Source organism: Sciurus carolinensis, chromosome 7 (genome assembly GCF_902686445.1).
Source record: "Sciurus carolinensis chromosome 7, mSciCar1.2, whole genome shotgun sequence".
Classification (NCBI taxonomy): domain Eukaryota; kingdom Metazoa; phylum Chordata; class Mammalia; order Rodentia; family Sciuridae; genus Sciurus; species Sciurus carolinensis.
In genome coordinates this window covers 72,505,055-72,530,394 of record NC_062219.1, presented here as the reverse complement: position 1 = coordinate 72,530,394, position 25,340 = coordinate 72,505,055, and the positions used below count along the sequence as shown (strand labels likewise).

The 25,340-nt window shown below is 36.3% G+C and overlaps 1 protein-coding gene across 1 annotated transcript in view; it reads right to left on the bottom strand.

Moving 5' to 3' along the window:
• Mdn1 (midasin AAA ATPase 1) overlaps positions 1-25,340 on the bottom strand; it is a 163,787-nt gene that overhangs the window by 83,442 nt on the left and 55,005 nt on the right. Inside the window, 20 exon segments of the mRNA XM_047557902.1 lie at positions 1,219-1,341; positions 2,030-2,238; positions 3,816-4,013; positions 4,659-4,877; positions 8,895-9,024; positions 10,433-10,577; positions 11,843-11,973; positions 12,275-12,413; positions 12,999-13,137; positions 13,218-13,352; positions 14,782-14,923; positions 16,058-16,204; positions 16,382-16,590; positions 17,170-17,348; positions 17,895-18,046; positions 19,770-19,880; positions 20,163-20,310; positions 21,939-22,052; positions 23,046-23,142; positions 23,675-23,819. Of these exon segments, the coding sequence (XP_047413858.1) occupies positions 1,219-1,341; positions 2,030-2,238; positions 3,816-4,013; positions 4,659-4,877; positions 8,895-9,024; positions 10,433-10,577; positions 11,843-11,973; positions 12,275-12,413; positions 12,999-13,137; positions 13,218-13,352; positions 14,782-14,923; positions 16,058-16,204; positions 16,382-16,590; positions 17,170-17,348; positions 17,895-18,046; positions 19,770-19,880; positions 20,163-20,310; positions 21,939-22,052; positions 23,046-23,142; positions 23,675-23,819 (3,012 nt within the window).

The window sequence follows — 25,340 nt, the reverse complement described above, 5'->3', positions numbered from 1 at the left end:
GTTCTCATGCAAGAAAGGAAAAGAGCTAAATGGAAGTCTTCAGATGTTGTGGTTCAGATCTCCATGATGGAAGGTTTTTAGGAAACAGAAAAAGTCAATTGGGAAAATGCAAATCAACAAAATAAAGTATCAGGCTATAACATATTAAAATTTCACCTGTTGTGTTTACATGAGCACTACAAAGTGCAAACTCCTCTGCATATCCCAAGTATATAACTGCTTTTGAATGTGTGCACTTTACCCCAACTTGAAGAAGGTCAGTAGCCTTCAGCTCTAAAGTAAACTTTTCCCTTTTCCTGGCTAGACACCTTTTCCAAAAGCATGTGTAGAAAACCTCTCTCTCCTGATATTTCCCCAAGACTGGCAGGCAGCAGCTCAGCAGACGGGACTGCATAGCACTTTCTGTGATGTGTAGACCCAGATGGGTATAAATCTAGAGAATCAGCTGGGGAGATCCCAGCAACTCAGAAGGCTGAGGTAGGAGGATTATAAGTTTGAGGTCAGGCTTAGCAATTCAGCAAGATCCTCAGCAATGTAGCAAGACCCTGTCCCAAAATAAAAGACAAAAAAGGACTGGGAATGTAGCTCAGTGGTAAAGTGCCCCTGGGTTAAACCCCTAGCACAAAAATAAAAGAAATGACAAAACAAAAAAAGAACCAGCTGGGGCCCATGTCCAGTTTTTTTCTGCAGTCCTTACATCACTCTAATCATTTTAGCTCCACGAATATGTCTAGCCTTTTCCTGAATTAACATACATCCCAAACAGACCCAACTCCTTATCTTTCTCAGACATGAAAGACTCAGTACGTATCTTGCCTCATGATATGTTCTTTATTCTGATGGATATATAGATATATATATATATTTTTTTTTAGGCACAGGGTGTCAGGTTTCCAAACCAAAGGGACATAACCATTTTTTTTTTTGGGGGGGGGGGGCAGGATCTCACTAGTTTGCTTATAGCCTTACTAAATTGCTGAGCATGGTTTTAAATCTGCAATCCTGCCTCAGTCTCCCAAACTCCTGGGATTTACAGGTATGTTCCACCATCCCTGGTGACCTGATTCTTAAAATAAACCATGGAGGATAATTCCTTAGATTTCTTCCTCTACTAACCATCAGCATGTTCATCCACTAATAAATGCCCTAAAAGTACCAATAAAAGGAACACTGCCCACAGATGTGATCCCATCTAAGGCTTGATGGCAAGACACTTACTTCATCCAACACAATCCAATGGCCTGCCTTCAAAGCTGCCAGCAAGGGGCCATCACACCAGGCAAACTCTCCTCCCTTGCCACCCTCAACAGGTAGATCTCCTCCAAACAGGTCTGTGATATCCTTGGAGAGAGAGAAGAAAAGTAGAAAAGCCAACATTACTTTATAAAACAAGCAAGCAAACAAAAAACCTAGATCTTAAGTCCCTAAAACTGAAATGATGAATACTTCTGCATGTGTTATTACTTTTTCTACTTATAGCCAAGATAAAACTAACCACTCCTAGTACTCTTTACCAGAAGCCCAAACACACTCTAAGCACCTTCTCATCGTGATGCTCCAGGTATTAATCAATTTAAACAGATGCTTAAATTAGTAATTGTGTGTTCTTGCAAATTAGTTGATAAACTTTAAAAGAAAAAATAATAACAATGCCCAGGCCTGTTCCCAGTCCCTTACAATTTGTCACCTCTGTCCCAGACTTTCAAAGGATTATTTAAAAGTCATTTTCTTTCTGCCAAGTTTTTTTAGAAAAACAAAAACTTATGAGGGATCATATAATACATTGAATACCAAAGTGAGTACTTCTCTCTCGAAAGAGAATGAAACTAAAACAGCTAATTAAGAGAGACTAATATTGCAGGTGTGGCTAGTAATAAATCCAGAAGCAGACTTAGTTTGGAAGGTCATGTTGCTAAGATTTTCACTGTAAGAAATATGTGGGGTATTAACAATGTCATAATCATTTTTGATTAGAAAACTCTACAAATAGAGATATTATCTATACCTATCTTACACCTACTAAGCTTACCGTCTGCTCTGACAAGTTGATTCGAACAAGGGTATTTCCTGAAGCCTTTGCTAATGCTCCCACCAAACTTGTCTTGCCAACACCAGGAGAGCCCTCCAGAAGAATGGGTTTATTCAATTTGGTAGCTCTTAAGAGCCTCTGGGCATTCATAGCTGTGGTTCCTGCACTGAGTGCATAGTCAGCAATATTGTTCCTGTGCAGGACAGGTCCTTAAAGGAAGAAAAGCAAAGTCACATATAAGCTGTATATAACCAAATCCTACACACATATCAATTCAAGATTTTAAGGATCCAACCAGTAGGACAGTTAGTGAAGTATCATCTGTAATGAAAAGAATAGCTCCAATTTCAACATTTCCCCATTTTTGTATTCAAAAAATGCTTCACAGGAGAAACCAGGAGCAAACTTTTTCAACTGTATTTACTACATACCATCTCTCCATGTCCTCTACACATACATGTATATGGGTCCAACTAGAAACCTCTCTCCCTTTACAAACCTACACCCCAAATACTACCTATATTTATACAATTCACCTTTATAAATAGCTATTTTCCTAAAGGCCCAGTGTAAGCCACATGGTTCTAAGGTTTTTAGACCACCAAAAGTTAACTCAGGACATGTTCTCAACCTATAAGTTAATTGGACTTCAGGACTAACAGTAGTCTTTCAGGGCTTAATATTTGTGTCTTTTGGTACACATCTGGAAGAAATGGTGCAAGGGAAACATCCATTTCCTCACTTTTGCAAGCAAAAGGAAGGGCCACCCCAGTCTTAGGACACTGGCATATATAGCTCTTCCATAGAAGCACAGAATACTATGACAGTGGCTTATGGAAGGGAACTAATGGTTAATCATGAATGTTCATCAGGGATGAAGAGGGTACTATTAAAGAAAACTGGAACTCCTAGGAAAGGTTCCATAAGGCCAGGAAGTTGAGTTTACCACAGAACATCAGCATATTGCCACTGTCCCCCTGTATATTTCAGCACTCAACAATTACTAATGTAGAAAGGAAGGTAGGAACTAGAAAACAGAGAACTCTGCTATGGAAGCAAAAATCTAAAAATTAAGAATGCTTTAGAAGATATGTAATCTAATTGCCTCATTTAAATATTTGGTAGAAGAATGGGAGTAGAGTTCAGGTGATGGAGAACACCTGCTTAATAGTATGCACAGGACCCTGGGTTCAACTCCAGAAACCCTGCCCACACACACACACACACAAAGTAAATATTTGGTAGGGGTAATCTAGTTACAAGGAGAGTCAGGATCAGAACTTAAACCAGGTAACTGAATTTCCCAAGTAATCATTCATTCACTCATTTGCTCAGTCAACAGATATTTTGAGTGCCTATGCGAGGCTACATGGCAGATGCTAAGGACAGGAAGAAGAATGATACAATGCTAGCACTCAAGGCTTCACAAAACTATTTTTGTAAAAGGTAATGAGCTCTACAGTTAAGAAATATTATGGGCTAATAGGCCTTTGTAGGACACTTACGAGTTTACTAATGAGTAATTTAGAGCTTTATAATAGGAAAGTTCAAATAATGGGCATTGACTAATAAAGAAGTTCATTTTTACAAAACAATGTACTCACAGGTTAAGTCTACACTTCCTCCTCCTTTTACACACCAGTTACATATTTTGAACCATTCAGACAATTAGTTATACCACATCAGATTCTAACTTTAATACTAGTTCAAAAATAAACTTGAACGACACATTTGAAAAATCAAAATAAAAGTCAAGTATTCATGATCTATTTAAAATCATTCTTACCCCTGGGTATAAAAAACGGATGAATTCCCCAAAGGTTATCTATCCCAGTGAATTCTTTGGCCTTCAGTCTATCATAAATCTTCAATTCATTTTTCTGACATTCTGTAAGTCGGACTATCTTGGAAAGTTTCTTCATTAGAAATTTCAGACATTCTTCTCGAGCTAAGAGGGCAGTACCAAACCCAGAGGAAGTTACTCCTAAAAGATAGAGGATCCGTATATCAGGGAATAACATAACACCAAGCTCACAATCATTCAGCCAAAACTTTAGCACAGGTTCCTGGGGAAAGAGGCCTAGGGAAGAATCACAGCCTAAATAAAATTTTCAGTGTAAGCAGTCCTAAGGAAGAAGCCTGACCTGACTCTCTTTTTGCTCAGTTTATACATCATCAATGAAGCAACAAATTATTCAGTAAAGTCCTCCAGTCACTGACGAATGATTCTGGAGATGGAGCAACTAAACGTGGCAATATTAATCATTATGGCTCATATTTCTGATCTTCATGGCTGGAAAAATCAGAACTAAAATATTCGATATTATGAAATTATAAGTAAACTTAAAGCAAGGCAAACTAAAGGATTCTGGTCATTAATTAAAAATGACCATTTGTGTTAAGAATGATCCAGTGCTTCAAGAACAAGGTCATTTTCAACAGTCTTAATTCTATTCATAATCACACATTTATTTAAAGTGCCTAGAGAACCTTTCAAAAGTACCATCTTTTTCAAAAAGAATATGCAAAGGCAATCTACTCTGACTTTGGAAATTTAGAGATCCAGGCTTGCTGTCCCTACTCCTCTTTATTCTAAGCCCCTGTCTCTACCAGGTAATAGAAAACATACCTGAACCTATTCCATCTATATACACCAGGCATGCAGCGTGGATGAACGATGTCACAGTAGAGATGGTCTCTGGCCTTTTCACAGCAGTTTCCTCCCCCATTGTGTTCATGAAATTAACCCAGGACAGGATATCTCTGATACTGACAACACACCTGCGGCCAAACTCCTGGTGGGTCAGCCAGTTGATGAAATCCAGCATCACCTCAGCTATATCAGCCCCTAAGACACAAGGAGGCAAATCCATTTACTTTTTATGGGACATCCCAAAATAGGAGTTCATATCCTAGGGCCCACAGATGGACAAGAAGGGTCTATGTTCCTTTGCTAATACACAAAATTTTGTGAATGCCTATTAGTGCTTTTGTCTCCTGTGAAAAGGAGTCCATAGTTATTATCAGATTGCTAAGAGATTCATAAACAGTATTCCATCCTAATCAAAACAAAATGAAACAAAACCACTTTGAGAATTATAGCCTAAGAAACTATACTTGAAAACTGCTCACTGAGAAAAGTTATTCATGTTCAGAGACAACTATAATCTATGCCACAATAATTTTAATATATAAATTTCAATGTATTTTATAACTTTATTATATTTTAAATAAATGTTTATTAGAGTTCCCCAACTTATAATATCTCAACTTACAATTCTTCAACTTTATAATGGTGTGAAAGCATTCACATTCAGTAGAAACGGTACTTTGAATTTTCATTTTTATTCAGGCTAGTCACATACCATATGATACTGCTGATATTCTGGACAGCAGCAGGGAACCACAGTGCCCAGTCAGACAGAGCATCAGAAAACTGATTCTCTATAGTATAGTGTGTTGCTATCCCAAGATGTGTGAGAGGTTAAGCATATTAAATGCATTTTTGACTCATGTAACACCACTATAAGCTGAGGAGCATCTGAATTATATTCACCATAATGAGGATACCATTTCAGTGGCACTAAAATCAAGTCATTTATTTAGTTTTAAATCTATGCATCAATTAATTTGACAAATTAGGGGATTTGCAAATGTTCTTCATGATTCAAGTTGAATGAATATTGTAATTATCAAAATTTTATATTTTAAAATATCTGTCCAGGATCTAAGAAAATACTTAAGTAGTTAGTATACAGATTCAAGAGACATCAATGAAATTTAGTAGGGTATTTTTAATAAATCAATAGTAATCCATTTATCTAAATTAAAAAAAAAAGTACAAATGCTAAAGAATGTTTAAAAAGAAAAAGAAAAGATGAGGGGGAAGAATCAGCATTGTTGTAATTTACATTAAACAATAAAGCACTAGTTATTGGTTAGAAAAAGAATACTAATTATGGAAAAACCCAAATCACCCTGTTCCCAACAAAAAGTCTTTTTATTTCCTCCCACACTGAAGCTATTTCCTTTTATAACATCTCTTCCAACTCAAAACAAGACCCAGAAATGATTCACTCCTGAGAACAGGGAAGGAACTAGGTCAACGTCCTCAGTCAGATTCTAGACCAGTGGGACTCCTGGCATGGGTGGAAGCACATGACAGTGACATAGCAGAGAATATCAAAAAGAGAAGGGGAGAACCCAGCCTGGAGCTACACAGAGCCAGCTCCTAGATGACCAACTTGGTGAGCACAAGGCCTTTGTGGCTCCAGACCCTAACCCACTCCTCACCCATCTTAGGACTGAGAGTCACGTTCCTGTTCTACACAGGATATGGGGTGGTTGGTTGGAGGACAGGATTCCTGGTATAGCACTAAAAGGTTTCTAAAGTCCTTGCTGTGGTTACACTGACTGGTAGATCAGATCTCCTGCAAAAGATTTTTTTGATCCCACCTGACTTCTCAGGATCTTCATTTGGAATAAATGCATCATGTTCCTGTTTGTCTAGACTATGTCCAGGCAGTAAACCAATGTCATTGAGAACCCTGCCACTTCCACTGTCCCGTTTATGGAGTACAAGGGTCAGCTGGCCAAAAGAACCTAAGATAGAGACCCAATCCTCATGGATGCCAGGGTTGCAAAGGCTACTCCTGTGGGTAAGAAGGAAGTCACCAAGGTCCATGCTGGAGAAGCCAAGGAACAAGAGGATCAAAGTGGACAGACCGGAGAATAGTAGTGGGCTAGACAGACACACAGGTTATATCTTGCTTGGCAGCTGCCCGTGGAGGGTATAGAGGTCTGGGGTTTTGTGCTGTTTATCTTGATGATAAAAAATGCTGAAAGTTTATTAAGTCATTTTCTCCTTACATACTTCCTCAGGATCTCTAAATCTAACTCTGCTGCTGTGCAGCCTGAAAAGCCTATAAAGTCAACAAGCTCCCTAAGGATAAGCTGTGGGGCTTGAAGATTCGTCCCTAGGCCTCCCATACTCAATGCCCTACCAATTGTTCATTCCCCATAAGTATAAAGCACACTGGTAAGCATGGGCAATGAACAGTCACATCCTCTGCCTATCTTATCTCAATCTAAGTAACTTAACAAAGAAATAAGCAGCAAACATGAGATTTAGAGTTTAATTCCTAAGGGGATCCAGTCCCAATGCAGAGCTTATAGACCAATCATACTGGCTTAATAACTTCTGCCTTTTCCTCCTCCTCCTTTCACCTGAATTCTCACACTAAATGCACCAATGTAAATAGCACAAAATCCAACTAGTTAGTGGTTCTGAGTTTGATACTTGGACCAACATTCATAGTATCACCAAAGAACTTATTAGAAAGACAAATTCTCAGGTCCTACAAAAATGTAAGGAATCAGAAATAATGGGTGTAGAGCTGATCAAGTTGTATTTCCACAAGTGCACTAGGTGAGTTTAAGAACCACAATTCAGGCAATTCTTGTGCTACTGGGTGACTGTCACATTAGTGGGAAATGGAGAGAAAAATGGCAAGTTTAACAAGGTATGGGTTATTCCAGCTGTTTGGAAACTGGCAGTTCAGTGTGGGCCCTTCTGAGCGCAAGTTTATGCTCAGAGGACTACTACAGAGTCAGTCTTTCCAGAAAGGGTACAAGAATGGATTCCATGCAAATGAACCCCTCATTAGATCTACCTACTTTTGAAACTGTGCTTTAGGATAACTTAAAAAGTTCAACATACCCACAAATCTCAAGCTCAAAGAAACAAATATCCTTTTATATTCTGTAAGAAAAGAGCCAAAATGATCCCCAAAACTATGTACTGATTCTTGGAATTAAATGTGGGCTCCAAATTCAGCCCTTTCAGTAGCTAAGATATATCAGGGCTGGGGAATGGGATAGGGACAAAGCATTTTCTTAGTATGCATGAAGCCCTGAGCTCAATTTTCTAGCACCAGAAACACACCAAACTAACACAGGTTTAATAAATACATAAACAAATGTTTTACTGGATATTTTAAGAATTGCTGGGGCCAGGTTGTACCTCAGTGGTAGAATGTTTGCCTAGCACATGTGAGGCACTGGGTCTGATCCTCAAGCACCACATAAATATAAATAAATAAATAAATAAAGTCATTCTGTTCATCTATAACTACAAAAAAATCAAAAATTAATTAATTAATTAAATCAAGGTATTATGTTCATCTATAACTAAAAATACATATATACATATATATAAAAGAATTGCTAAACCTAGGTTATGGGTATATGAGTTTTCGTACACTATTCTGATATCCTTATATTTTATACATTTTTTGTTTTTTGTTTTTTGTTTTTGTACCAGGAATTGAACCCAGGGCACTTAACCACTGAGCCATGTCCTCAGTCCTTTTTAATTTTTTCTTTTGATACAGGGTCTTGCTAAGTTGCTGAGGCTGGCTTCAAACTTGCGATTTCCCTGCCTCAGCTTCCTGAGCCGCTAGGATTATAGGCGTGTGCCACCACACCTGGCAATAAAAGGAAAAAAAAATTTTAAATACAATAAAGTAAAATAATAAATTAGTTGAGAACTAAAAAAAATGCAGTTTAAATCCTATAAATATTCCTCAAGGTGGTAATGACTAAGGTACAAAGAAAGGGCACTTTAACAGAAGGTAAAAAGTTGGTGTCATATTTTTCTCAGATCTATTTTGTTCCTACTTCTGTCTCCATTATCTTTATAGTGCAGAGTAAATATATATATATAGTGCAGAGTATATATATATATATATATATATATATATACATATATATACACACACACACACACACCATTAACATCCTCTAATATAAATCTTCCAACACAATCTCTCCAATATATTACTACCAACACCACCTGCAGACTCACCTTTGTGATCTGTTCTGCCCAGAGATAAACCTGGACGAAGATTACGACTTATTATTTGAACTAAATCTTCACGCCTTGTACTTTGAGGACACCATATTTCTGTAAATCGATTTCTTAATGCAGGAGACAGCTACAAGGAACAAAAACTCTAATGTGAATTTAAAACCTATAAAGAAAAGTCCTTCATAAAATCCTAGCTATGAATCCAGACACTTTACCTCTTTTATTACCTCTACTACTAGATACAATTTAATAAAGACCTACTTTGTCCTGACTCCTTAAAGATATCATCTCATTAATCTCCATGATACCCTCTATGGCAGCAACATCACCACTTTCTTTATAGACACTGTACAGAGCTGAGGTCTAGAGAGTAAATGGTACAATCAAGATTCTAGTCCTAGTCAATAGTGAACTTCTTCCCTTTAATAAAGGTTCTTGCTTTTACTTTATTTTTATATTCAGGAACACAAATAGTTATCTTCCCATATCAAAGGGCTGGCTGAAGTATCAGAAGAAAACTTCTTTTATGTGGCTCAAATGGAGTGAAATTATAAAGAGGTATATGATCATCTATCTGGTCTACCACAGGAGGATCAGGAACAATGCTGGTAGTCAGGAGTGGCTCACTAATGGCCTAGTGAATGTGTGTTTCTCATCACTCCCTTAGACAACCTGCACTTCTGATGTTCAAGATCTTACCTCATTTTGCTCGTTAGGCATACAAAACCAAAAGATAGTTTTTCCTCAGGTAAAAGTTGGCAAGCTTTGTCTTGAGGAAAACTTAAGGCAAATTAACATAACCACGTTGAAATCAGATCTCTCTGTTGCTATTTCTACCTGCCAAACAACATATCTTCATATTTTAAGTCCAAAACTATAATTCATTTTAATCCTCTTCAGAGGATTTCTTAGAGCAATGTGATATTTCTTCTATGCTACTAAGGAAAACTAGGCCCAAAATGTCATGTTCACATTTTAGGCACCCACCAAATTACCAAGAATCCCTTCATTGCCTTCATTTGAGATCAAATTCTGTTTTTCTTCATCATCCCTATTACTACACTACCCTTTCACTAGCTTTAACAGATTGGATCTGGCACATAATAATGACTTCTCCACAAAATTGCTTTGCAAACCTGAAACCCACAGAGTTGTTGGTTTCTAAACACAATCTAAACAAAGATTATGAACTTTAAAAGCAGAGTTTGAGTTTAAAGTGTAGTTAGAACTTTTCTTATCCATAAAACTGAATTATAAGTTTCGTACAGAGTTCTTAAGAGCGCTGTTATGGTAACATAAGTAAAGGGCTAGGCAAAGACTGAAACAATGACATTTTAGGCACAAATACAAAGTGATATGGCAAATAAGGATATGCTTATCTTTCAAATTTTTTTCAGTATAATAATAATTCCAAAGTATCTTTTTTAGATTTTTCACCTATTATCCAGCTGTTACCCAACATCAAATTTCAAATGTATTACTGCATATTGTATTTATGGGTGTCATTAAGCTGGAGTCATTAAGCACAGCCTTACCTCTTTTTTTCCAAAATCTCCCCCAGGGTTCATGGTTGCTAAGACTCGGAATTTTTTCCCAGCTGTCAATAGCTCTACCTCATTATCCTTATCTTCTGGGCTGCCCTTTTCAGCTAACACCAGAGACTTTTCCACTTCAAGGACACTAAAATAAAAATTGAGAAAAATGAGAAAAGGTTTATATATTCTACTTTGTGGTCTTTGATGTTCTTTAGAAAGAAAAAGTTATCTATTCTACTGAGCTTCCACTTTAGTTAATGATTTCCTATCACAAATTTTAAAATTACTCACCCATTCCAATTTCTGTAGGTAGAAAATATTTCTCATCAAGAGAAAAAGAACTCCCTTCACATGTGCCCTATTAAGGCTTTTGTTTTAACAATAAGTATCTTGCATGCAAATGACCATAGTAACATTATTCATAATAACCAAAAAGTAGAACAACATCAAATGGCAAAAGGATTTTTTTTAAAGTAGTATATGGAAAACTATTAGGAATAAAGAGGAAGAAACTAATATGCTGCAATATGGATCAACTTCAAAATATTAATACCAAATGAGACAAGAGACCATTTATATGAAAGACTCAGAAAATACCAATCTATAGAGAAAGAAAATAGATTAGTGGTTACCTGAAGCAGGGGGTGGAATCAGAGGAGTTAAAGTGTAAATCACATGAGGGACCCTACTGAATGATGAAAATATAAAACTAGACTGTGATGGTTGCACAACTTAGTACATTTATTAAATCACTGAAAACACATTTAAAATGGATACATTTTATGATACACAATTATACCTCAAAAAAGAGAGGAAAATAGGCATGAGTACATCATGACAATTAACGGACTGAGGTACTCAGGTGTCTTTATACACCTAGGATTCTGATACTAGTTCTTTTAAAATTTTAAGAGAATAAAACACATAATATGTCTCTAAAGAAAATTTTAGCTCATGATCATTTGCTTTGTTGTTTATTATTTTTTTGATACCAGGGATTGGTCCCAGCTTAACCACTGAGCCACATCCCCAGTCCATTTTATGTTTTGTTTTGAGACAGGGTCTCACTAAGTTGTTTAGGGCCTCACTAAGTTGCTGAGGCTGACTTTGAACTTGCAATCCTCTTGCCTCAGCCTTTTGAGTCACTGGCATTACAGGTGTGCTCTACCACCCCTGGCCAGGCTCATTTGTTTTAGACCTACCATGAACAATATCATGTTTGTGGCTAATGACAGTGATTTAAAAAAAAAAAAGTCTCTTAAAGGAGATCCCTGAGTGCCACAAGAAGTAGTAACTCATCAACATTTTCAAACATTTATTATGTACCAATGAGGAGCATTACTGTGCATAAAACTGAGTATCTTAAAAAACAGGCCAACAAAACATCAAACACTGGACAAACCTTCTCACCTGTTGAGTCTTTCCAGGACAGAGTCGTCAGCCAACGAAATCTCATCTAAGAGAAAAAAGCTGTCCTCCTTCATGGCCAGAACCAGAGGTCCATCATGCCACTCAAAAAGTCCTGATGTATCCATTTCTTCCTACAATTTGGCAAAAGTGGAGGGAATTAAACAGCAAGAAGATTCACAAGACAATACACATGTAGCTAGCTACTTTCTGCTAGGGTGAAATGGTTACTCTGCAAGAGTGTCTGAGAATGGTACAAAACCTGTAACCCAGGACTACTCTTGGGGCCCCTTGTAGACCAGTGAAGAGTTAAAGATAAGATACAGACATGTAATCAATCCAGAAACCCCACCATGAAAAAAGTCACTAGCAGACTTGTACACAGTCAACTGTGGTTCTCTGAATGAACACATCAATATTTTCTACTGGACAAACCTTGTCACTTGTTTTTTTTCTCACTGGCCGAAGCCCCCCCAAGAAGTCAGATGTCTCCATGTGTAAATGGCAGTTGACTGAGTATAATTTCTGATTTGCCAAGGCCGCAAACAACTGGCAAATTGTTGTCTTCCCACACCTATTAGAAAAATGCACCAGATTAACAAGGAATATAAATGTACCAAATACATACCACAAACACCCCACATGGTGAGAACCTCACCTCCAACAGGGGACAGTGCTAAAAAATAAAAGACCTCTGTACCCTCTACAAAACACTAGCACCCTCCAATATTCCTTATCCAGAAGGTCATGCACTGCAAGAATTCCATCCTTTCCAAGTTGTACCAGCATCCACAAGAGAGGAAAAAGAAATCTAATACTTATGCACTTTCAAAATACAAGCTTGTCTGCTCTTTCTGCTCTAGATAACTGTACGTGAATATGTTTAAAACAATTAAATAGACAAAAACAGCCCCAAATGACAATGATAAAAGAAATCGTTCTTTTCCACAACAAATCTAGTCTGAAGGTAAAGAAGGAAAGTAAACAATAAAATCTTTCTCAAAAAAAAGAAGGAAGAAAAAAAGAAAAAAGAAAAGAAATTAAGGAAAGGAAAAAAAAAATCACAAAATGTTTTCATGATGAGTATTCAGAGGTAACTCAAGTAATCCCATGGGAACTGAACTGAACCCTCTCAAGAAGTTATATCACAGAACTTTACCCTGTGTCTCCAACCAGCAGCACTGGTTCTCCAAATTCCAACGCCCTTCCCACCAACACTGCCAGTCTCCGCATACCCTCAGTCCACACGATATGGCTAAACTTAGACTCCATTGTAGACATCTGGGTAGATAATTTACCTATCCAAGATACAATAAGTGTTTAAGTTCTAATGATTACAAGTTAATTCATATTCCTTTGGGACTTTAAGCATACTCACCCAGTAATTTTTGGACATTTTCTTTGGAGAAAAGTGATGGAGGATGCAATTTTTTCTTCAAATGCTTTTCAAGAACTTCTTGAATCACATTAACCTCCTCCTGCTTCCTGACTCTGCCTGCCAGAAGCATAAAACCTGAGGATTGTAGGGAAGGGGAAAAAAGGGAAATTATCAAGTGTATGGTGGCAATACCAAAGGATGAGGACTGGGGATGTAGCTCAGTGGTAAAGTACTTGCTTAGCATGCACAAGGCCCTGGGTTTGATCTCCAGCACTGCAAAAAAAAGTTAAAACCAAAGAATTGAGAAAAGGGAGCAACAAACAGCAACTCTATCTTGCTGATGAAGTGGAAACTTAAAGAACTGCCTTGGAAAACTTGAAGAGCTGTTGCACTAACCATACGTCTGTGTTATTCCCCAACAATGTGACTATGGGTACCCCCAAACACAAATGAACACATGTATGCACAAAGGACAAACACAGGAATGTTCAGAGCAGCTTTATGCATAATAGCTAAAAATTAAAATGATCCAAATATTCATGAATAAGATCATGGATAAATTGTGTCATCTCAAAATAATGGATTACCATGTGTGTTTTTTTTTTTTTTTTTTTTTTTTAAATGAAGTCCTGATACATATAACAAACAGCATGACTGAAACTTACATTAGAATGAGTTAAAGTCAAACCCTACAGAGTATATACTGCATGTTCCCACTTGGGTGAGATTCATGCATAAACAAAATGAATCAGTTGTGACCTAAGTCAGAGTAGTGGTTACTTTCAGTTCCAAGAGACAAGAAAGTACATTCTGAGATACAGAAAATCCTTATTCTTAACAGAGGTGCAAAGTTACATTGGTACATACATGTGTAAAAATGCTTTACCATATGTAATATTTCAATAAAACATTTTAAAAAACGTGTTCCTCTTCATTTACTCTTTATCAGTACTGAAGATAAAAGGGGTAGGGGATGTGGTCCAGTGGTATAGGCACTCAAGGCCCTGGGTTCAATCTTCAGTGAGAATTCAAGTGAGAAAAAGAGAGGGAGGGTGGGTGGCCACATGGTTGTGTAAATAAAACTCTTGGGTCTAATTTTATTTATTCTTCTTATTTAACTTATTAATGACTCACTAGCACTTTTCAAATCAGAAGATTCTAAAATGCTTTCCCTTGTATTGACAGAGAGTACCATATAAATTCGTCCATGAATCAAACCAAAACAACTAAGACTCTGGTCACCACACTGAAGATAAATGACCCACAAAGCAACCACTAACCACTTGTCTAAAACTCCCAAAGGGGTTATGCCCATGTCCTGACTCCCACGTGTAGCCATTTGAAGCAGAGTAAGAAAACCTTAGTAACTAATGCATGTCAACACAGAGGCTTGCAGGAATTGGACTACTTACAAAAGCAATTAGGACTTGACGGAGATAGGTTCTGTTTTAGGAATATCTAGGAAAATGTATATATGAATCACAATTTGGGCAAGATTTGTTTTAACAAGAAGTATGACACCTGACATACTTTATACTTTGAAAACACCTGATTGAAAGCATACCATCATTGGCTAAATGCTGCAGCCAGTCATATTCCTTCTCGGTCTGCTCTGCCAATCTGTATCTTTCAGCCCATCGAAAAAGATCACGAAGGGTGATGAAGCCCTGCTTTCCAGCAAATACTGAAGAACTTCTGCGGAAGGACTATTAAAATACCAAACCAAGCGAAAAAAGAGCATTGGTTGTGCTAAATGGTAAGCATTTAGTACAATTTACATAAAATTCCTAACGAACTTCAGCTACCATTAAAATGATTTCATTGCACTGAATAACACTGAATTTTTCAGAAATGTAAACAAATTATAAGTACCTAAAGAAAAATGTTCAAGCTCACACACAAACAAGTAAAGAATATGAACATGCAAGGGGATTCCACATCTCATATGCCATACAGAAAAGATAAAAAGGCAAAAATTAAGACCATAATGCTAAGAGTGTTATAATTATTACGAGCTTTCTGGAAAGTAATTTGATGATGAACATTTGCTGATAAGAACACTTATAACTCTGTAAAATAAATGGTTTTTAAAAAATCAACTGGAATTGGATGCAGTGGCATATGTCTGCATTCCCAGTTGCTGAGGAGGCTGAGACAGGAGAAACCAAGTTGGAAGCCGCCTGGGCAACAGAGCAAGATGACATTGCAAAAGGAAAAAAACATTTTTTTCTGTAATTTTGCAGTAGACAAGAGGGACCCATATGAAAAGAATCTCTTTAATTGTCTATTCAAATGACCGTTTAAAAAATAAAAATTGGACTGGGGATATAGCTCAGTTGGTAGAGTCCTTGCTCCATATGCAATCCCCAGCACCATACACACACACACACACACACACACACACACACACACACAATTAATTAACAGAAATTGTATTTGCCTATGACAACCTCTGTGCCAAGCAAAATGCTCCAAACTATAAAAAAAAAAAAAAAAAAAATAGTAAAATGTCATCATATATAAATACCAAAAGAATTTTAAGATGATGCAAAATTGTTGATTTACAAAAGAACTAAAAAATGGGGGCTGGGTTGCCGCTCAGTGGTAGAGTGCAAGTTTATTAGCATGTGCAAGACTCTGGATTTGAATGTCAGCACCAAAGATTTAAAAAATAAGCAACAAAAACGAGCAGAAATAATATGGAATCTGATCCTTTGTGTGTAAAAATAAATAAAATGGCTGGACTTGTTTCTACCCACAGAAGTTGTCAAATTTTGATCACTAAATCTAACTGACACATTTCATCTAAAACTAAGTTTGATGATGAGGAAATGAAATACCTGAAGGTCCAACATGACTTTAACCAATTTGTTGCAATAGGAGGGTGGCAAACTACACCGCTTGTGTAAAATTGTTTCTAACTCAGAACTAGGCAATTCATCAAAGTGCAATTCCACAAACCGATTCCTGAAGGCTCTAGAAAGTACCTGGGAAACACACAGAAAAAAATACAGGCCTTTTCAACCAATTCCTAATACGAGACCTTGCTGTTCACCACAAAAAGAAAAGCCCTTCAATAGAGGTAAAAATGTTTCATTCCTATCAAGAAAAATGTACTATTTGGTACGGTAACAAAAGAAAGGTAGGGGACAAATGCTGTATACCTTTCTGCCTCCATAAAGCCCTGGGGGATTCTGTGTAGCAAAAAGCATGAACCGAGGATGTGCTTTAACAACTTCTTGTGTTTCTGTTATGAGCAATTCACGGTTATCATCCAACAGTCTGTTCAGTGCCTCTAACACATCAGTAGGGGCCAAATTTAATTCATCTAAGATAATCCAGTAGCCCTTTCTCATGGCATCAATAAGAACACCTAGGAGGAAATAAACATCAGGAATTAGTGCATAAATTAGTATTTAAAATATGTACAAATCAACAAACCCTACATTACTATTAAATTTCTGAGCAAATTACTCTCTGCAGTCAATTTTGCCCCAAAACATTATGTGATATTGTAGGTCAAAAGCATAATTTTCAATTAAAACAGTCCCTTTTTATCCAAAAGTAAGAGTCAGAACTAATACCTCTTTTCCAACTTGTTCAATTTCCCTCATATAATCTAATGTCATTTAAATCAACAAATTCTCATATCTATTTCCAAATTCCCTATGACTCATTCTATTCTTTGAATCTCTAGGATATGAAGCAGCAGTTCAACTGCACTCTTCAAAATCTGTCCCTAGTTCTGTACACAGCTGACAATATTAGTGGGATCTAAAGGAAGCCAGCCACTAAACATCACCCCTTAACTATGTTATAAGCACAAGGGCAAAGAGGAACACTTCTGGCAGAGGTTCAAGTGCCTCAATCAGAAAGGATGAAGAATACTGCTTAGGGAAATGGGTCTAAGAGACTGAGAACCTGCAACCAAGGACTAGAAGGTGAACCGTACCTTCTTTAAAGACAAGCTTGCCAGAGGAGTCAGATGTGTAACAACCAATATACTCCTGAATATCCGTGTGTTCGTGGTTGTTGATACGCACACAGTGGTTGCCAGTAGCTGCAGCAAGCCACCTGATCAGGCTTGTTTTACCAACTGAGGTCTCTCCCTGAATCAGCACTGGATATGTTCTGTACAAGATCAGTCAAAACAATTAATTTTTTTAAAAAGAAAAAAAAAGAAAAGAAAAAAAAAAAAAACCCAAACAAACAAAAAAAGGCAAATCCATTATTACTTTGAAAAGTCTTAAAGAAGTATGACTATATCATTTAACAATATGAAAAAATAACTTTTATATATTTATGCACTGAAAAGTTTCTATATTTAAAATACTCAGAAAATACTGAGGAAAGTAATTCCAACCTCTCTGGCACTACTTGTGAGAAAAAACAATTGACCACTACTTGTCTAATAGTGAGTGATAAGTATTCATCAGCGAATACCAAAAAACATAAATTTAAGCATGGCCAAAATAATCTATATCCATATTGTTCCCACCAGTTACAATTAGAAACAATGCTTTGTACCAGGAGAAAAGTCACAGTACTGACTTTAGAGAGTAATAACTGTAATGAATGACAACAAAGCTCTTTCAAAGTTAAGGAAGGTAGACTAGGATAACATCAAAGTCTGTGCCTGTACAGACTTCACAGCAGCTGGAAAAAAGGCCCACACACCCTGCAGAGACCACTCGGACTATATCTCTCAGGTTCAATTTAACAGAAGATGTCAGAACATAGGTATCATCTATTGTAGGTTCCTTATCTCCCACTGAAATCCAGTAGCCTTCGACCTGGATAAGCCGACCTCCTTTTGGCTCTGGAATAGGCTGAAAGAGAAAAGTTGGAGAGATAACCCACTATCTCAGGACAACTATGACAATGTTTAAGAGAGAGGAGTAAAGTAGAAAATGAAATTGTTAGCAAGAATGCTGCCTTGCTCTGAATGTTTTCAACATTAAAATCCTTTGGCAAAATACAAAGTTACTTTGAGGAATAAGAACAAAATGTTGTCATATACCTATTTTAAAATTGGGATGGAGAAAGGTGGGTTGGGGAAAATTTTTTAATCAAAATAATTTCCTACATGTTTTTGTGATTCAGTTCTTTTCTATTACCTACCAAAATGCCCACTCTGTTTAACTAGTTTTATCACAAACCTATACCTCATATACAACAGGTATATGGTGCTGTAGTGAGGGAGGAGGCTTTGCATTATTGCACTCTGGTTTTTCTAGAAGACAAAAAAAAAAAAAAAAAAAAAAAAAAGGCCCTCTGGACAATCATTTGTGGGTAATATTATGGACAACAGCATTATCGTTCCAAGGTAAGGTGGATGTTACTAGGTTGGATTGTATGAATTGTTTTTGTATATCAAAAATTGTCAAAGAGTAGTCAAATCTGCAGCTATGGAAAAATTCTTGGACCTGAAGCTACAGGTTTAGGCCATGGTTTTATAAAGCAAAGGACAGCTGAGACGAGCATTGAAGGAAAAAGTACCTTTAAGCTTCTATCACAACCATGAGGAATATACATTAAAAATGAGCAACTGGACGAGATTGGTATTTAATTATAATAATCGAACCAAATTTGAGTCTTTTTTTTTCTCAATGTTTTTTATAGTTTACCAGTAGTTATTCATGTGTTATTTTTAAAAGACTGAATCCAAAATAACTTCAAGTCCCTATGGCTCTCTTCCTACTAAGTAAATAATCAGTAAGTAAACATTCCAGTAGTAAACCAGTTTCATTCAATCTTTTAGTGTCATGCTATTTTGTAATTTCCTCGGCCAAACTATTGTTTAGAATAGTGGCCTCTCTCCCCAAGAAAGCCTGATCATCAATCAGAAGGAAACTGTATAAATAGCCTGTAGTGCAACCATTCCATGAAATGTTATGTAGCCATTAGAAAGCATTTTATAATTATCTCTGGTGCAGTAATGCAAATATATCAAAGATAGAGTTAGGCCAAAAAATGAACCTTAGGGCTAAAGGTTAACTTAGTGATAATATACTTGCCCTGCAGGCACAAGGTCCTGAGTTTGAGATCCAACAACACAAACAAAATACAAAAAAGGGAGCTATAGAATATTCATATGCAATGGTCAAACATATCACTTTATGTTAAAAAGATATTAGATTTACCCCAATAAATCAACAGAATTTGAATATATAATAAAACATATGCATTACAATTTAACTCTAAAGAACTATCTACAGGATTTAAATCTCCAAAGAATACAATTTATGGGAACTTGTGCTATCTAAGACATAACATTTCTATAATCTTAATTTTTTTGTAGATTTAATTTTTTTAGATGTTGATGGACCTTTTATTTTATTCATTTATTCATATGCAGTGCTGAGAAATGAACCCAGTGCCTCACATATGATAGGCAAGTGCTCTACCACTGAGCCACAACCCCAGTCCTGCAGTAGACTTCTTTTATAGTTGTTTTTTTTTTCAAACTCAAATTAGCTGAAAATTTGGCAATTCATTCAGCTTTTTTTTTAATGTTAAATTAAATAAGTTGAAAATAAAAAAAGAACATACCTGTTTTAGCAGACTTTTGACATTGCCAGAGATGATGTGTTGACAAATGAGTTTCTGAACTATTGGATGTGATGCCCTATCAAGCTGTGTTAGGAAACCCAAACAAAAACCCTGGAGAGAAAGCACATAACATGAATTGTCTCTCTGTTAAAACAGCCCAACTCACTTGAGGAACAAAATTCAACCTTTCGAATAGTGCTACTTCCCAGAACGACTTTGAAATGTGAAAAGACAGCATAGCAGAAAATGGGTGGGACAGCTCTAGCATGAAGTGTTCCAAGCTAATCAGACTGACTGTGAAACAGGCCAATCTAGCATATGTATTCCTATTCCCTCCCTCCATGGTGAGCCCACCCAACCTATGTCTTATGTCAAAAAAGATTTCAGAAAGACCTCATATATTGAGCGCTGGATGTTGCCACATGGATTGGAAGCTGCAAATCGCAAGGCCCTGCAGAGAGTCCGAAGGCTGTAGTGAGGTCTGTGGCCGGTCCCATCCACCAATTTTGTGCCAGACTCTTTCCGCAAAGCTGTGTAGAAGCTACAAAGATGACAAAGTTTTGGCAATTTTAAGTATTATTTTGTTGTTACCACCACTATTCTATAGAAGATTCAAAGGCCATGTTTATGAAACACAAATGGTAAACCTACATACAATTTCCTATAGCATACATCGATACCTCTCAGTCTGGAGGCTATCTTTCAAAATTAAATAGTGAAGATCCATCTATTTCCTTTGGAGAAGCATAAAGTACAATGTATAGCTTCTCTGGCAAAAAGGTACCACTGATAAGTGAGGAACTTTTGTCTGTTAAGGAGAGTAAGATGTGAGAGGCCCTCTGCAAGAACATACTGATTCTAAACTCAAGTGTTCCAGAGTTGGTTCTAACTTAAAGGGCAAATAAAGTCTTTGTATAGCCTATAGTGTTGATCAATAAATACACAGAAAACAGAACTCATGACAGTAACAGGTATGGCTACATTTAGGTATAATGAAATGTTACAAAGTGGGAAGATATGATGACCATTAGTATATATTATCACTATAACATTTCAGATTCAGAGGATGACAAGATGAAAGAAGTTTCATAATGAAACATGAATTTCCCACACTTTGAAATTTTTTGAAATTCATGATCAACTACAAGATCAAATGTAACCAAACATATGTCACAGATAAAATCCAAGTTCCTGCTAAATGGGATTCGCCCTGCCTCTTTACAATCCAGGAAGGCATTCTTTGAACCAATGCCTCCTTGACAAACCTATTTAAAAAAGGACTTCAGATTTTCATTTTCCAACACTTGGATGTGTTTTCCTTCAATTTTCACAACCTAAAAGTATAGGATATATCTCATTTATTGGTTATCTTCACTTTTAGAATTAAAGCTCCATGAAAAGAACCAAATCTGCTCTGTCTTATTTACAAAACAGCCCTAGCAATGAGGGTGATCCTTGAGTCACTTGTTTATAAAATTAGAAACAATCACATAATGCAATGCAAAAACACTCTTATGACCCTATTTTAACCCCTTCACCTATAATATTTCTTTCTAGAGGACACAATAAAAGTTAAGTAATGATCTGCCCAGAATGACAAGTTTCTATCTTCTTGAGCCAGGACTAGGATTCAGGTTGTCTAACATAAAATATTGTACTCTTTCTATATGGGCACACAAAACAGAAAAGAGATTTTTAAGCACCAAGTCACACTACCACTCTATATTCTATTCAGCTCAATGTCTATTAATTCTAAACCAGACTCAATCATTAGATAGGTCTTTTTATACCATATCCCACATAGCTAGTATGTAAATTATAAGTAGAAAAGATTTTAAAAGAGATCAAAATATAAGCCATTTATATTAAATCTAAACAAGGAATTCAAAATCTTAGCTATGAAAATAGAAGTAGTCAGTAGAGCTGTTATCTAATTGTTTGAAGTCTCATAGGGTAGTGGGTCTTAGCTTTCTATGTAGTTTCCTTAGGAAAATCTAATTCATGTAAGTTTCCATCTTTAAAACAGAAATCCAAACAATAATCTTTCCATCAGTCTTCTCCAGTAAGAAGCAAAAAGGAAAAGAAGGAAATAAATATATGTGTGTCTGCATAATACACATATTTATGTTCAGAGGGGAAGTATATAAAGACAAGCCAAACAGAACCTACTTTATGATTCCTTGTACTGTGCTCTTGTTCACACTCAATCCTTTCAGATAATCCACAATAAGAATCTGTAAATCCTCTTTACTTTCCAATTCTTCTATGTATAGTTCTGTGAACCTATAATTATTACAGAATAAACATTTTTAACAAAATTAATACAGCTATGCTGACAATAAAAACTTATTAAACAAATCATATAAGCTCATTTTAACCACTTATAAAATACAGAAGCTTAACTTGATTCAAACTGAACAAAATAAGATAATATAACCATTAACGAAATATATTATTACTTCTTCACTACAATAAATCTTCTAAATATAACCCTTATATGAAAAAAGTTACAAAGCTAAGACATATTTATCCTCATTTTCAGAAGGTGTTTTTCTTCAATTTTCACAACCTAAAATTATAGAATACAAATAAAACCAAAGTATGAATATTTATTTAACTAAGTGTAACCAAAAATATAGCCACCAAAGTCCCTCAAGATCAGAAATAAAATGAATACAGTGAAAGAAAATGGGTACTTTAATGTAGTTTCTAGATTTTCCCTGTGAAGCTTTTATTACCTTTATAGTTGAGAGAGATCTAATAGACTTATACCACTATTTTAAAAACTTCAAGCAAAAGGTTACCAACAATAATTTTGGTTACTTCTTTCCAAATGTTACAAACATAAATTACCAAAAACCAAGTACTTTATTCATGTCAGTGCTTAGTGATGAAAAATGAAAGAAACTTAAAAGGCTTTTTATAGATGATTAGCCTAATTCCAAGAAGATGGTGTTCCCAAAATGAATTTATATTGCTATATGCTATACACTCTACTGTTACATGAAATTTTTCTAATACCTGAGAGGCCATTTGAAGAAGGCAAAGTTTATTTCGACAGTACCCATAAGCCATTAAGTATCATACTAAAAACCACACAAAGTATTCTCTATTGTTCTGGATTTCTTATACACTTAACTTATATAAAATATAACACAAAAGAACTAAGGAAATTAAGATTCCGCTAGGACAGACCAAGAAATTTCAAGTTTTGTTTTGAAGTCTGGTTATTTTGACATTACCAATCAATATAAAAGACAATTTAAAACACCTTACCTATTTCTTATTCCTGGTGGGAGATTTCTTTTGCCCACATCAGTCGCTGGATTCATACAGGCAAATAAGCGGAAGTCAGGATGACGGACCAGTGGCTCTGTTGTGAGAAAAGTAGAAAAGTAGAAATCCCCAACTACTTGCAACAACAATCAAGTAATCAGCCCCTAGTCCCCAAGGAAAGACTACCTAAATCCACAGAATCCCTAGCTCAGAAATTCTTCTTGGGACCAGCCAGGCTGGTGCTGGCAGTTTACACCATCCTTGCCTTTTCTGAAATTCCATCAAAATCATCTTTTAGACCTATATAAATAACTTATCCTCATGCTGCCATTCCAGTTTTGTGATGTATTCCTTTCGCTGTTAATTTATCTTTCATCACCTATTCACCCACACGTATTCTGACAATGTGTACATGTTATAACCCAAAACCCAAATGCCTTGACAAATCATCTCCTCATTTGCATTCCCAATACCATCTAAGAACATTTCAACATCCTTTGCAGAAAGTTCATTTATAAGCAACCTCCATTGGGAGGTTTACACAGTCCACTTAAACCAAAAGAATCCAATCTTAAGTTTAGGTCAAAAGATTTGGCACCAAGTCAAACCCCAAAGTGATCAAATGCTACCTGTGTCTCCTCGATCAAGCAATATCAGGGAACCAGAGGATCCTTCAAGCAAACCACTCAGACATTCTAATGTTTCAGGAGCAGCCAAATTAATCTCATCCAATAAGATCCACTCTCCTTTCTTTACAGCCAGAGCTAAGGTACCCTAAGAGAAGATAATGTAAAAAGTTAAGAGTGCATTTCAAATAAAGACATACTTATTAAAAGCAGTTATGTAAGCAAGATTAGAAACTGAGGCAAGGGTAAATCTTTCCCACTTGAAGAACCTATACTTTGACTGCCAAAAGGCTGCCAGTAAATCATCAGAGTTTAAGGTCAAGTTAACCTTGTAAATGTCCAAGACTATCAAGAGAGTATCTCTGAGTCTGTTAAGATGTAATAAACTAAATCCTCTCATTTTGTGGATAGTCAAGTAAATGATAATGTATTTAGGTGTTTAAAAAGCACCCAATTATAGTTTTTCCAAGAACCCCCAAAAAATTGTCTGGGATGAGTATAGCAAGACCAGAAAAATGTCCAAAACAAGAGCATAGTGGTAGCTGGACATGGTTGTGCATGCCTGTGATCCTAGTGGCTCAGGAGGCTGAGGTTCTAAGCAACTTAGCAAAACCCTGTCTTAAAATGGAAAGTTAAAAAGGTCTGAGGATGTGGCTCAGTGGTAAAGCACTCCCGACCCTGGGTTAAATCCCTGGTATCAAAAAAAAAAAAAAAAAAAAAAAAAGTATAGTAAGTATAGTAGTTGCAATACATGGCCTTTTACAGTTGCTTAAGAATATCAAAATGAATCTTTCCTCAGCTCCAGTGCACTGATGTTATTTCTTCAAGTTCTCTTTTCAGAAGCAATAAAAACATCTTACAATCCACTCAGTTAACAAATCAAAATCTGTTTTACTATTGGCAGGCACAGTGGCTCGTGCCTGTAATCCCAGCAGCTTGAGAGGTTAAGGTGGGAGGAAAGCAAGTTCAATGCCAGTCTCAGAAAATTAGCAAGGCCTTAAGCCACTTAGGGAGACCCCGTTTCCAAATAAAAGATTTTTTAAAAAAGGGTTGGAGATGTGGTTCAGTAGTTAAGTACCCCTGGGTTCAATCCCCAGTAGCCTCTCCAAAAAAATCTGTTTTACTATTTAAATTCCTCTATACTTTTATTTTCAGTTGATTCTAACAAAAATGTTCTACAAATTTAACTGAGAAAAATAAAACCTAACAAATACATTATCTTCGGTATAGCATTAAGTCCTAAAATATAAGCCTTACTTTGATAGCTCTTGACATTTTAATTGGTTATTTTATAAATAATCATATTTTAATAAATAATTATATTAAAATTAAGCATGGCCTAGTACAGTGGCACATGCCTGAAATTCCCATGACTCAGGAGACTGAAGCAAGAGAATCATAAGTTCAAAGGCAGCCTCAGCAACTTTGTGAGACCCTGTCTTAAAATAAAAAGGGCTGGGCAATGTAACTCAGTGGCAGAGTGTCCCCAGTACCCACCCAAAAGCCGTTAAGCACAGATGACCAAATTCCCCACACCCATGGCTGAATGAACCTTTTCTCTTACCAAACCAACCAAGACTCCTACCTCTTCAAGAACATGGTCTAAAAAGGGTTTCAAAGAAATAATATAAAAACAAAAACCAAATAATTTCAAGTTATATTTAATCAA